Here is a 12990-nt window from a genome sequence, read left to right as displayed (position 1 = left end):
CTTCCATATGGGTTTGCAAAGATGTAACAGATAATGCCTGGAGTCCATGCAAACTCACAGAGGCTCACTCAAGTGAGCGTGTGGACACCTTCTTTCCTCTGTATTCTATAGCCTAAGAATCACTATCAGAATCAAGCAACTTGATGCTCCTCTAACTGTATTTTCTGCTTTCTAAGCTTTGCCCTTCCACATAGAGAGCAAAGTTCTCAAGGGCTAGGGCCATCTCTCTTCTTCCTTGGAATTCTATGGACCTTTGATTATTGAATGAATATGCAAAGGCCACCATCAAGAGGGCAGAGAGAACCAGGCTGTGTCTATTCCTTCCCACCCCAGCTCTATATGCCTGGGTTGCATTCCTGGGTCCTTTCCTGCACTCAAGATTCTTGGATGGCTTTAGTTGCCTGAGGCCCAGACACCTATCAAGCTCTCTCCAGCTTCCTCTCCTTGGATGCATTGAATACCATGTTTGCACTGCTAGCTAGCAGCAGGCTATGTCCTGCTCCAACCCAGTTGGTCTCCTTGGATTCAAGATGGCGTCTCCCACCTGACAAGAGCACCAATTATTCCGTCCCTGTAGATACAACCCCTTCTTAAAGGTTCCTGCTGAATTAGTAGCCAATTACTAGGTGATTGGGCTAGGAATAAAACAACTGACCTATGCTGAATCAATCAGATTCTCTTTCCTGTGTATGAATTGGAACTCGGGGAATTTGGTGGATAGGCAAACTGCAAGGGACTAGGGAAGCCATGTTACCATGAACAGGGGAAAAAACAAAGAAAGCAAGGAAAAAGAAACAGAGATCTAGTCTAGAAAGCTTTGAAGTTACAGTTTCTAGATCTTCATGATGCTCAGGTACATCTTTGCCTTTGGGTTGTTTTTCTTCCAATAATTCTTTTTTTTTTTTTTAACAACAGCTAGTTTGGAAGAGGTATTCTGTTTCCTGCAACTCAACCATGGCCAACTGAGACTACCGCCAAGAGTTTCCTACAGCAACGCCCTTACATTAAACTATATCCTTGGATACTGCTGCCAACCCCGAGTTGACCCCGAGTTACCAGGACCCCTTGGACACTCTCGGTGCTCAATGGACGTGTCGTCAGGGGCCAACTCTACAAGGGGAATCATCCTCATCCCCCTCCCTGTCCCTTTTTGCCTTCTGGGTTGATGCCCCTCCCAGCATGCCTTGCAACTGAGTTCTTGCTGGGCTACAACAGCAAATTTGGGGAGGAAGTAATTCCTGTCCTTCAATGACTCATAAAATCTAATTCTATTTAAAAAAAAAAAAAAAAAAGAAGTGCATATGTTCAATTGAAAAGAAAACATTTAAAATAGATGTTTTGCTAAGGAGACTTAACTGCCTGTGCCCACTGGCGGTCGGGAAACTGCATGAATGTGCTGGGCTGACAATTGTACCCGGGAAAAACTGCAAAAGGGCTGGAGGAAACATAATCCTTTTGTGCCCCTCCAGCCAGCTCAAATAATGCGGGTAGCCTCCTTTTTTGTTTGTTCTGCACTTTGTACACCACCTCTTCTAATCCTCACTTCTTATGTCACTTTAAAGATGATGAAACCAATATGCAGATCTGTTAAGTGACTTCCTGGAGATCACACAGCCAGTAATCATAGACCCAGATTTATCTGACTGAGAAGCTGGTGCTTATCCCTTTGTGCTTCTAGAACAAGTGGCCTAAACCCCATTCTCCGAAGATCAGTTCCTCTAATGAGCAATTCTCTAAAAACTCAACCCCCTTCTGATGGCTTTTGTATCTGTGTATTTGAGTATTAACTTTTGCCATCTTGTGGCACATTGAACACTTTTAAAGTGTTTTATTATCGACTCTCCTGAAATAATATAAATTCAAAATGAAGACAATTACCCACTGGCCCCTCGCTAAATCAAATCAAAATTTCGATTTATCTGTGTCTCTGATTCTTTTCCGTGTGCAGATTCAATTTTAACACATTTAGAATAATCTTTTAAATAGAATGTAATATCTTACATTTTCTGTTAACATCGCGCCATGCATGCTTTTCAAGGATCTTTAAAATCCAGTTGTCTAAGAATACTTCTGATGTAACTTTGCTTTTCTAAACAAGTTTTTAGAAATTAAATTTGTATCGTTTTAAGAATGACAAAAATTGTTTTGTATATTGGTAGGGTGTCTTTTTCCTTTTTATCTATTCTGACCACCTTCAAGATTTTTCTGTTTTATCAAGGATCTTTTACCTTCCAAATTCTAAGTCTCTAGCAAAAAAAACATAGCAAATTTGCAGCATGTTATAATAAATCTGTCATTTTTTAAAAGTAGCTGATTCATACAAGAATTCTGGGTCACAAAATACAAAATGACACTCCACTCAGGCTCCGCTGGCCTCCTTGCTGCTCCTCAAATATGCCGAGCATGTCCCTGCCTCGGGCATTTACACTCACTCTCCCTGCTGTCTAGAACACTTTGCCCCTAGACATCCACGTGCCTCACTCCCTCATTTGCTCTGGTCTCTGCTCAAATGTCATCCTTATCAGAAAGACCTTCCTTGATCATCCAATCAAAAATAGCACCTCTGTCTTCATCCATCCATCTCTTCCCCCTTTATTTTTTATTATTATTGTTTATTATCTGTCTCCTCCATTCGAATGTAAATTCCCAAGGAACAGGGGACTCTATCTCTTTTGTTCACTGATGTACCCTCACAGGGATGCAGCTGGGTCCTGACACATTTATGTCAACAAGTAAATATTTGTTGGCAGAATCGATAAGCCTTAGTACCCCCTGTAGACTGGCAGTGATGATCTGACTTTCAGGGATGTTGGCTTTAGGGATACTGCCTATTCCAGCCAGGACGCCTCCACCTCTGGAGTGCCAATCTGGGGGTCAGGGGATATGCAACTCCGGAAGGTGAGCGTGAGACGATGACCACCTTCATGGGCCTTCCTGCTCACCTGAGCCAGGTTAACAATGGTTTGTTTCACCTATAGGCAGGGCTCCCTAAATCTGAAAATCACTCCCACCACGAAATCTTTCCGATCATCGCGATATCCTTGTGGGGTAAGTAGGTGACTCTTTCCTAGTGAAAAGAACACCTGAAGGGGCATTAGGACACCTGCCACTTACCGACAGTGTAACCTGAGGCATTTCAAATTTCTGAGGGTTGGTTTCCTTTGCAGAAGTGTGGACAGTAATACGTGCTTGTGGTGTTCTTGTTAAAATTAGATGTGATCATGACAATGAAGATAATTTCTAAACTAGAAAAAGGAATCTGGAGGTCAGGCAGAGGCAGGATAGCAAGGCTTCGGGGTTTGGGCTTCTAGAGTCTTACAGAACAAATGCCAGTGCCACACACCCCCCCCCCCGTGTGTGGCATTGCTCAAGTTACTGAACTTCTCTGAATATCAGCGCCCTTATCTATACATTGGGGGTAGCCACAGGGCCCACCCAGTCGAAGCGTCAGGAGGATAAAATGAGAGGTTACCTGTAGAGCACTGAGCACAATGCCTGACACAGGCTGGCACACTAAGGCTGCTGCTTTTTGTGCTTTTGATCATCCCTGTTGAGGCCATTTTGGTAGCAACTCAACATAATCTACTAGTAAAAGCTTGGGCTCTGGGTTCAGTGGGCCTGTGACCCTGTGCTGTGTCCAGGGAAAACTACCCAACATCCCAGTTCCTCAATCCATTCACCTGCAAAGTGGGGGGTCAGATAATCCCTTCCACCCAAGATGTTTTGTGAGGCTGGAACGAAACAGAGTTTTCAAAGGCCCACAGGATGGCAGATGCTCAGACAGAAAGTCAGATCCACTCCAGGGATGGGAAAGCTGAAGGAGGGGAGCACCAGGTGTGGGATGCGGTGGGGCCCCTGCTGGAGCCTGGAGACAGGCTGGCTGCTGGCGGTTCTGCCCCACGCGTGTCAGGTAGAGTGGAAATCGGGTAACGTACACTCAAAAGAGCTCATAGTGCGGTGATTAAGTGTAAAGCCCCTCGGAGCCAGGCTGCCTGGGTTCAAGTCCTGGCCCTGAAACGTACTAGCTGTATGGCCTCAGTGTCCGTCTGTGACATTGGGATGATGTCGGGACCCATGCAAGGGCTGTCACGGACGTGGCTTATGATGGCTGGTCCTGTGCCTCACGTATAGTAGGCATTATTAGGTCTTTGAAATAAATTTATGTAAAATTAAAATATATGTGCTTAGCCAAAAGAAAAAGTAAATGAAAAAAATTTTCAGTGGGGGCCTTTCACTCAAAGAGCATCTGCTGCTGAGTGGACGTGAGATGGGAGGGTCTCTGCTCTCCCCTCAGCCAACCCCGCTCAGCCCCCAAGGGCCTCGAGCTCAGCTGGCAGTGAGGGTATCTCCCCAAGCCAAGCGTAACTCTGCTATTTAAAGTTATATTTTCCCCCCAAACAATACAGCCCCTCAACGTGAGTTAACGATTTCATCTGATCCTCACCAACAAAGAAAGCAACCTGTTCCATCCCTGGCCTTGCTGGAGTGGGAGACTGTGGGTCGGTCTTCAATAGGAGGCCTCCATCCCCATACAAGACTCGAATCTACTCAACTCTCGTGTTTTACGTTCTCTCGGTTCTTAATCTCTCTTCCCTGGCAGGTGACAACTCCTGGAGGGGACCCAGGGTCTGCACAATTTCCATGCACACCCAGACCCTACTCTCCAATTCCAGAAAGCATAATGAAATACAAGGCTCAATGTTAAAAGAAGAGAATCAAATCCACTCTACTCTATCGTGTTTAAAACAGTAAATTACAAATGAAGATACTGTACTTAATGAATATTAGTCACAAATGACCAATTTCCCCCAATCTCAACACATCCAACTGAAATTGAAAACTGCTGCTCCAAGTTAGCCCAGCTTCTTCCTTGAGAACAAGATCTCCTTGTTTACCACTCAGTCTGTTTACCACTGAGACTGTCCTTTATCTGGTGATGTCCACAAGTCAGTTTGGGAACCACCAATGGAAAAAAAGAGAAGATGTGAGAATGAGAGAGTCTAGAGGTCTAAGAGTCTAGTCTAATCCCATTTCTGTCACTACTTGAATACCTTTAGGCCTTAACTCCCCAAGGTAACACTAGGGATTTGGACTTGTAAGATGTATGCCCTTCCCGATCTTTGCCAAGTCCCAGGTAATGTGAATTATTGCTCACTTAATATTTTTCTTTACAAGGACTCTATTCTTTTACCCAAAAATTTTATTTTAAAAGCAAACTTTTGTCACCTTTGGGGCATAACAGTGAGCCAGTTCATGAAAACTGTCAAATAACAAAAAAAGTGTCATGCATCTATCCTGCCTTTCCTATATGAACTGTATCACCAGGGGACCAAGCAACAGATGAGGGAAGTCTCTCTTTATAAAAGAATTCCAACTAATAAAGAAAAAGGAATGACAGAATTAGGATATCACCATCTCACAATCCTTAATGAATTCATGGACCTAGGCACAGAGCATCACTGGTTGCCAACACTTTACAAAAAGAGAGACAACCGGACGTTATGTGACTTTGGATGAAAAAACACACACAGCCACCTATGGTCTTGCCAAAGGGATCAAACCTGGGTCTGACCGAACCTCTAGGTCCAGCTACCAATTTGCAGAAAACACAGAGGACAGAGGAAACATGTGGAGGGGCCCCATGACTATGCACTCGGCAAAATCCAGACTGTGAAAATGCTGTGGGTCAAACAGCCCAGGATCTTTAGCAGATAAAAGAAAGGGATGGAAGGAATGGAGAGGGAAATCACCCTATTAAAAGACAAATCAAATTTCTACAAATGGGAAAGAGTAAACTATCTTATCAAGGGATGATAAAACTATAGAGACAGGCAAGGAAGTCAAGCTACCATTTGGGGGGAGATTGAGATTGGGACGCAGAGAAGCTTCTAGAGTGGCTGCCAAAGTTCTTTCTCGACCTGGATGGTGGTATGAGGAACTTAACCTTGTAATAACTCATTATTAAAACATCAATTGTGTGTGGTTTCTCTATATTTGTCTTATAATATCTCAAAATTTAAAAATAAAAAGACTTTATATTGTCATAAATGAAAGAAATCTGTAAAAATACATAGAAAATAAAAGCAAAACAGCGACTTAGAAACTGCTATTTGCCAAAGCTCAGAACCTGAAGCTTGGTCCTGTCTCTTCGTTAAAAAGTCAAGTGTTAGAAAGATGTTAATGGCCATGCTAGCACCAAACAGAAACATTCTCTTCGAGGCACTCAGAAGAAAATAAAGTGAACTGAAAAGAACGTAATTTAAAATCCGAGCACCACCCAAAATCACCCTTTGAACTACCCAGGACCATTCTGCATGGTGGTGCGTGCTCTATACTTTGGCAAACATGATTTCAGCTCTTAGTCCTGCCTGCAGTGGAGTGAAAAATGTTCTTGTAGCCCCTTGTCACCAGCAGACCCCAACAAGAGGCTGGTGGGTCAAAGCCCCCGCAGGGGAATACTGTACACATTTGCCTAGAATGTTCCTTCTCTTGATGACCTGTGGTAGGGAGATTGTCTGGGATTCAGGAAATGGGCCCCAGCAGAAAATCATCCCTGCACCCAAAACACAGATGCCCTTGTGGCGATCAGGCAACAACCGAAGTGAATAACCAGCATCTATGAGCGTTTACCAGGTATCAAGCACTGTGTTGAGTGTTTCTCATGTATAATCTCATTTCCTCCTCATAGCAACCTTGGATGTAGCTCATTCACAAATGAGGAGACTGATACCAAGAGGTTTTGTAATTTTCCCAAGGCCACTCAGTCAGAAAGTGACAAAGCTGGGATCTTAACCCCAAATGTATCAAGAGACTACTTAGAACAGGGAAGGGGCTGGGTTCTGGCTCTACACCTTTCACAACAGGTAGTTCTATGCCTGGCGTATGGTCTGCACTGAGAAAACCCACCTCAAACCCAGTTCTGGGTCTTCCTAGGCTGGAGGGACTCAGTCTAACTTAGCAGAGCACAGGACTTGGTGATGTTGGAGAAGAGAGCAAGTCCCAAGCTTTAAGGTACACGCAACTTGCAATAGTGTCCCATCTCGCACAGGGGTTGGGCTCTACAATCAGGATGTAGGGTGAGAACTGGAGAGAGTCAAAATAATCTTGAAAACTCCCTTAAAGCATCTTCAAGACACTAGGCCTTTGGCCCTTAGAAGCTCCCAAAGCAAGAATTAACTTTGTATCTCTTTTCATTTAGGCTCTGCCCCATCTCCCCCCTGCCCCCTGCCCCCTTCCCCGCCCCGCCACAGTGCCTGGTACCTGGGAAAGGCTCATAGATAAGGTATAGAGCTGAGTAAGCTGGGTCCCGTTTCTGAGAAGGTCATGTTCTTAAAGCAGAGAAGACAGACATGGGGATAGTTACAAGACAAGGCAATGGGGGCTGTCATAGCAGAACCTGGAGAGGTGAATGGGTCCCCAAATTGTTGCCTGATCGCCACAAGTACCCCCCTAGGTATGGAGACCAAGGTCTAGTCTGAACGGGGGAAAGGTAAGAAGTTGCTTGAAGGGCCATCTCTTATTCTCACAGATAGAGGTAGGATCACAGTCAATGGCAGATAGTACCCAGATGCCCCCTTCTTCTTAGGAGCCCAGCTCTGATCTCACAAGTCCCTGCCCAGGCTGTGTCCCCTGCCCCGGGAGTCCTCTGAGGGCTGTGTTGTCAGGCAACCCCTCCTCCAAGGAGGTCCATGCAACCTGCAGCGTGAACTCGCGCATTTATCTGAAGAGTCCAGAGGGCCGACTGTGACCCTCTAGGGGCACGTAGGAGGACCTTTTCCCTCATCCCCACCTGTAAGTTCTGCTAGTACATCTCAGATTGTGAGTCCTGAGTTCCTGTCCGCAAGTCACCTCTTGCTGCCAGAGGAAGGCCCTGCTCCACTGGTTATAAAACCAATTGCCTGAGTTCCTTTATCTTTGTTGAAACAGCATCTGCCTCAGGGGAGGGTGCTTCTCAGCAGCAACCTCAGAAATTCTCCGCGGCTGCCCGTCCCTGGGCCCTGACAGCTTCCTGTCCTAGTCTAGGAGGGGAAGGGCCCGGGTGTCTCTTTGCAGTGGCCGCTGCCAGGACAGCTCTGGCCAAAGCCTGAAGCCTGGAGATGGAGTGGCCCAGGCCCCCAGGCAGTTACCATGGTCTGGAAGCAGGAATGCAGCTGGGTCAGGAAGGGCGGCTTCCCGGGCAGGGCCAGCACCCGCTTCTCTACCATCGTGCATTCCACGTCATCATCTTGGATCACCACGTCCTTCTTCAGGATCTTCACGGCGTAGAGCTCATCTGTGCCCTTCCGCTCTGAGAGCATGACCTGCAAGAGAGCGGGCACGTCAGTGGAGTAGTCGAAGGGGCCCCGGGGAAGCCACAGGCGGCTGACGGTCACTCAGGTCCGCTCCAAGCTTAGTCCACGTGCCCTCGGTGAATGCTGATACGCCAAGTGAAGTTTCCCACAGACCTCGCACCTTGAATGGCTGAACCCGATCAACAGAGGATGGATCCAAAAGAGAGACAGACTCACAGACGTAGAAAACAAACTTATGGTGACCAAAGGGGAAAGTGGTGGGGGCAGGGAGGGATAAATGAGGAGTTTGGGGTTAACAGATACACGCTACTATAAATAAAATAGATCAACAAGGATCTACTGTGTAGCACAGGGAACTCTAGTCAGTATCTTGTAATAACCTATAATGGAAAAGAATCTGAAGAAGAATATAGGGATATAAACTGAATCACTTTGCTGTACACCTGAAACTAACACAACATTGTACATCAATTATACTTCAATTTTTTAAAAAGCATATGACTAAAAAAATTTTTTTTTTAATTTTTTAAAAATAGAGGATGGTTCCAAGAGAGATGAGCAAGTATTCGGACATCCCTTTGGGATATGTAATCAACGCCCAGCCAAACAGGACTAGAACCCCATGAGGGCAAGTATCTTTGCCTGTTTTGTTCACTGGGGTAACCCAAGAGTCTGGAACAGTGCCTGGCACACAGTAGGTGTTCAAGAAGTATTTGTTGAAGGAGGGAATGAGTGAATTCCTGAAAGAACTGAATTTGGGGCAATTGTTCCCTTATTCTTTCAGTTGTTTAATATTCATTAAGAGCCTGCTAAGCACCGGGGAAGCAGCATTAGATGATCAGGCACGTTCTCTGACCCTGCATGCCAGGGAGGAAGGAACACTTTGGACATTAATTACAGGGATGATGAATGTAATATTTTAACATCCTCTCCTGTTGTCCTGGGGCTTCCTTTCATGCAGCTGTGGTCACAATCTGAGCGTGTTAATCAGTGTGGCTTGTGACACATCATTATTTTCACTGGCTGTGACTATGCCAGAGAGAACAGTGACCAGCAGGTACCATTCTCAAGAAGCCTCTTAGGGAGCATGGGGCAGGACCACATGGTACAAGACCTAACCTGGTCTGGGGGCTTCTGAGATGGCTTCCTGGAGGAAGAAGCAATCAGACTGAAGTAACTATATACTGCGTGTACTGTGTCAGATATTTTGCAGGCAATAATATCAATCACCACAATATTTTGAGCACTTACCAGGGTGTCAGACAATGGTTTTCATTTATTATGTCTCATTCACTTTGCCTAAGACCCTAGGAAGTCGGTACCATGAAGATCCCTATTTCAAGAGGGGAGGAGCAACGGGGTGGGGGGTTAAGAGGTACAAACTACTAGGTATAAAATAAGCTCCAAGGGCATATTGTACAACACTGGGAATATGGCCAATATTTTATAATAACTATAAATGGAGTATAACCTTTAAAAATTGTGAATCACTATATTGTACACCGGTAACATATAATATTGTACATCAACTACACTTCAATAAGAAATAAATAAATAAGTTTAAAAATTAATTAATTAATTAAAAAGAAAAGAGCCCTATTTCATAGGAGCCCGGGGCTCAGGGAAGGTAAGTGACCTTTCACACCACAAATTCAGTTAGGGACAGAGCCAGGATTTGAACTCCGGTTTACCTGATCCCAAGGTCTCTGCCTTTATACACTCCACTTGCGAGAGTTCCAGAAGAATCCTCAAGGAGTCTAGGTGGCTGAGGAAATGAAATGCTCGTACCTGACTCAGCTGGAGGACCAGAGAGTGCAACAGAGGCCTGGGACCAGAGGGAGTGACGCACAGAGGGAGCCCCGAGGCAGGAGGGCCGCTTGCACACTCCGCTCGGCTCCTGCCCTGATGGTAAGAGGCCTGACTGGACTCCTGCACCGCAGCTCTGGGGTGCGCTCGCCGCCCCTCACAGAGGCCCGTATCCTGCCCGCACCACCTTCCCTCTCATCACAGCCAGGGGTGGCCATGGGCGATTCAGGCCTAGGAATTTAGAGCACTTAGGGAGAAAGGCCCTGACGCACACCTCTGCATCAAGAGGACTTTCCCGACTGCTTTCTCCCCCAGCCTCACCATAGAAATACGAGCTGCCAGCTGGGCAGGTCCTCCCTGCCGGGCATCTACTCAGTCCTCACAGCAGACCCACTCGCATCCATGGCAGAGTAGGGCTCAAAGTTCTGGAGTGCGTGTCTTTAGCTTATTTCCCATCTCCCTCTGCTCCCTCACGGGTACCCAGAGCCATTTTTCCTTCCCTAGTCCTCACCAAGGCAGAAACAATGACTCCACTAAGATGTTAAGAGTAGGCTGGAGACAGGGGTTTTCTGCTCCCAGATTCCCGAAAAGGCAGGGCTGGGGCAAGGGCGGGGAGGAGGGCGGAGAGGTGACTTAGCCAGAGGCGAATGGGTTGAGAGACTGAAGGAGGATGCAAGCAGAGTCATCAGCTGAGAGGACCCCCAAGTACACAGGAGGGGCTCAGCGCTGAGCCGGCTGTGAGTGTGGCAACCCCACTGCCCCGTCACCACTGGTCCACGTACCGTCTAACAACCCAGAGTACTCGTAGACAACCCACCCCACCCAATCACCACCCAAGAACACAGGGGAGGGGCCCTGGACACCTTGAATGTCAATGCAGTCCCCTGTCTGGAGGAGTAGCAGGACAGATGGCTAGGAATTTCCCCAGGCACCAGAGGCAGGGGTGAACACCCTACATCTGTTTCAATTACTCCCCTTGTACAGATGAACAAACTGAGGCTCAGGGAGATTAACCTGCTGGAGCTGATGATTGTTCTAAAGATGCAAATCTGACCAGGCTACTCAAATGTTTCAAGTCCCTCAGTGACTCCCGCAAGTCAAACAATTTCTTGACCACATCCTGTTCTTTCTTTTCCTTTGGCTATTCTATTCCCACTGCCTGTAGTGTCCTTCCACACGCTTTCACTGCTCAGAAAATCTGAGATTCAGCTCAGATGTTACCTTCCTCTATATCCCTCAATGATCCACGTAGACCAGACAGGTCACTCCCTCCTCTGGACACTGGGACTGCTTTGTATCTACGGCAGGTACTTTAGGGCAAGTGTTTCCAAACTTCAATCAATCATTCACATGCCTTTTTCACACTTTTTCCCTACCACCTAAGCTGGTATTTACTTAGTATTTTTTAAATCTAGTCACATCTTTACTTAACTACATTTATCTGAAAAGGAAATTTTATATCACCACCATTAATGGCAAGCCAGTATCACCAGCCATAAGTGGAAGATGAGCATAAAAGTAAATAAAAGCGGGGGCTTCCCTGGTGGTGCAGTGGTTAAGAATCTGCCTGCCAATGCAGGGGACACGGGTTCGAGCCCTGGTCCGGGAAGATCCCACATGCCACGAAGCAACTAAGCCCGTACGCCACAACTACTGAAGCCCACACGCCTAGAGCCCGTGCTCCGCAACAAGAGAAGCCACTGCAAAGAGAGGCCTGTGCACTGCAACGAAGAGTAGCCCCCGCTCGCCGCAACTAGAGAAAAACCCGCGCGCAGCAACAAAGACCCAACACAGCCAAAAAGTAAATAAAATAAAATAAATTTATTTTAAAAAAAAAGTAAATAAAAGCAAAGCAGTGCTAGGAAATTCTAGCTAGATACTGCTGGCTGCTGAAGGTTCCAAGCCAGGCCTGCGTTCTCCTCTTGTTTATGGAAAAAAGTGATATTAGCAAATGTTAGCTATTAATGGCATGTTGTCATCAAATGAGACTTTCTGATTCAAGTAATTAGAAAGACTAAGAGAAAACATAAAAAGAGAGAAAAACCTTATCATTCATATGGCACCTATGTACCACCTTAAAAAAACTCAATTACTCAACTAAAATCATCTTGCAAATCATCAATACTATGTGAAAGATATTTATCTTTCAGTCAATCAACAGGGATGTGTGAAGATTCTCAGTGCCTCGTCCTGCCCTAAGCCACAGGGGTAGAGGGGAGAATAGCCAGTACCAGAGGACCCCCCTCACATCCTGCAAGTGCTACACAAAGGGGCAAACTCTGGAAAATTCCCCTATAGCAGCTGGAGGAAAACAGAACTGACACACACAAAGCATTAATAACAATTTAGAGATAGAACTGAATCAAGTTCTAGAGCAGGGGCCAGCAAACTTTTTCTGTAAAAGGACAAAGAGTAAATATTATAGGCTTCGGGGGACAGTTTCTGTATCCACTGCTCAACTCCACCACTGTAGCGGGAAAGCAGCCGTAGACCACACACAAGTGAATGGGTGTGGCTGTGTCCCAATAAAACTTTATTTATAAAAATAGCTGGTGGGCCCAGCGCCAGTAGTTTGCTGACCCCTGTTCTAGAACATTTCAAAAAAGATCGGGAAAAAATAAGAGAGACTACATTATCAAAAGTGGCCACAGTTTAAAAAATAGAACTACCATACGACCCAGCAATCCCTCTACTGGGCATATACCCTGAGAAAACCATAATTCAAAAAGAGTCATGTACCACAATGTTCACTGCAGCTCTATTTACAGTATCCAGGACATGGAAGCAACCTAAATGTCCATCGACAGATGAATGGATAAAGAAGATGTGGCACATATACACAATGGAATATTAGCCATAAAAAGAAACGAAATTGAGTTATTTGTAGTGAGGT

The 12990-nt window shown here is 45.8% G+C and overlaps 1 protein-coding gene across 2 annotated transcripts in view; it reads right to left on the bottom strand.

Moving 5' to 3' along the window:
• The window catches only part of PRKCB (protein kinase C beta), a 312542-nt gene that overhangs the window by 47168 nt on the left and 252384 nt on the right, over positions 1-12990 (bottom strand). For both annotated transcript variants that reach the window (XM_059896365.1, XM_059896364.1), the window contains exon 10: positions 8127-8300. In XM_059896365.1, the coding sequence (XP_059752348.1) occupies positions 8127-8300 (174 nt within the window). The remainder of the gene's footprint in view (positions 1-8126; positions 8301-12990) is intronic.

The sequence above is a fragment of the Balaenoptera ricei genome, chromosome 15 (genome assembly GCF_028023285.1).
Source record: "Balaenoptera ricei isolate mBalRic1 chromosome 15, mBalRic1.hap2, whole genome shotgun sequence".
NCBI lineage: Eukaryota > Metazoa > Chordata > Mammalia > Artiodactyla > Balaenopteridae > Balaenoptera > Balaenoptera ricei.
The sequence above is the reverse complement of the archived record's forward strand: the minus strand, read 5'-3'. Positions and strand labels throughout refer to the sequence as shown.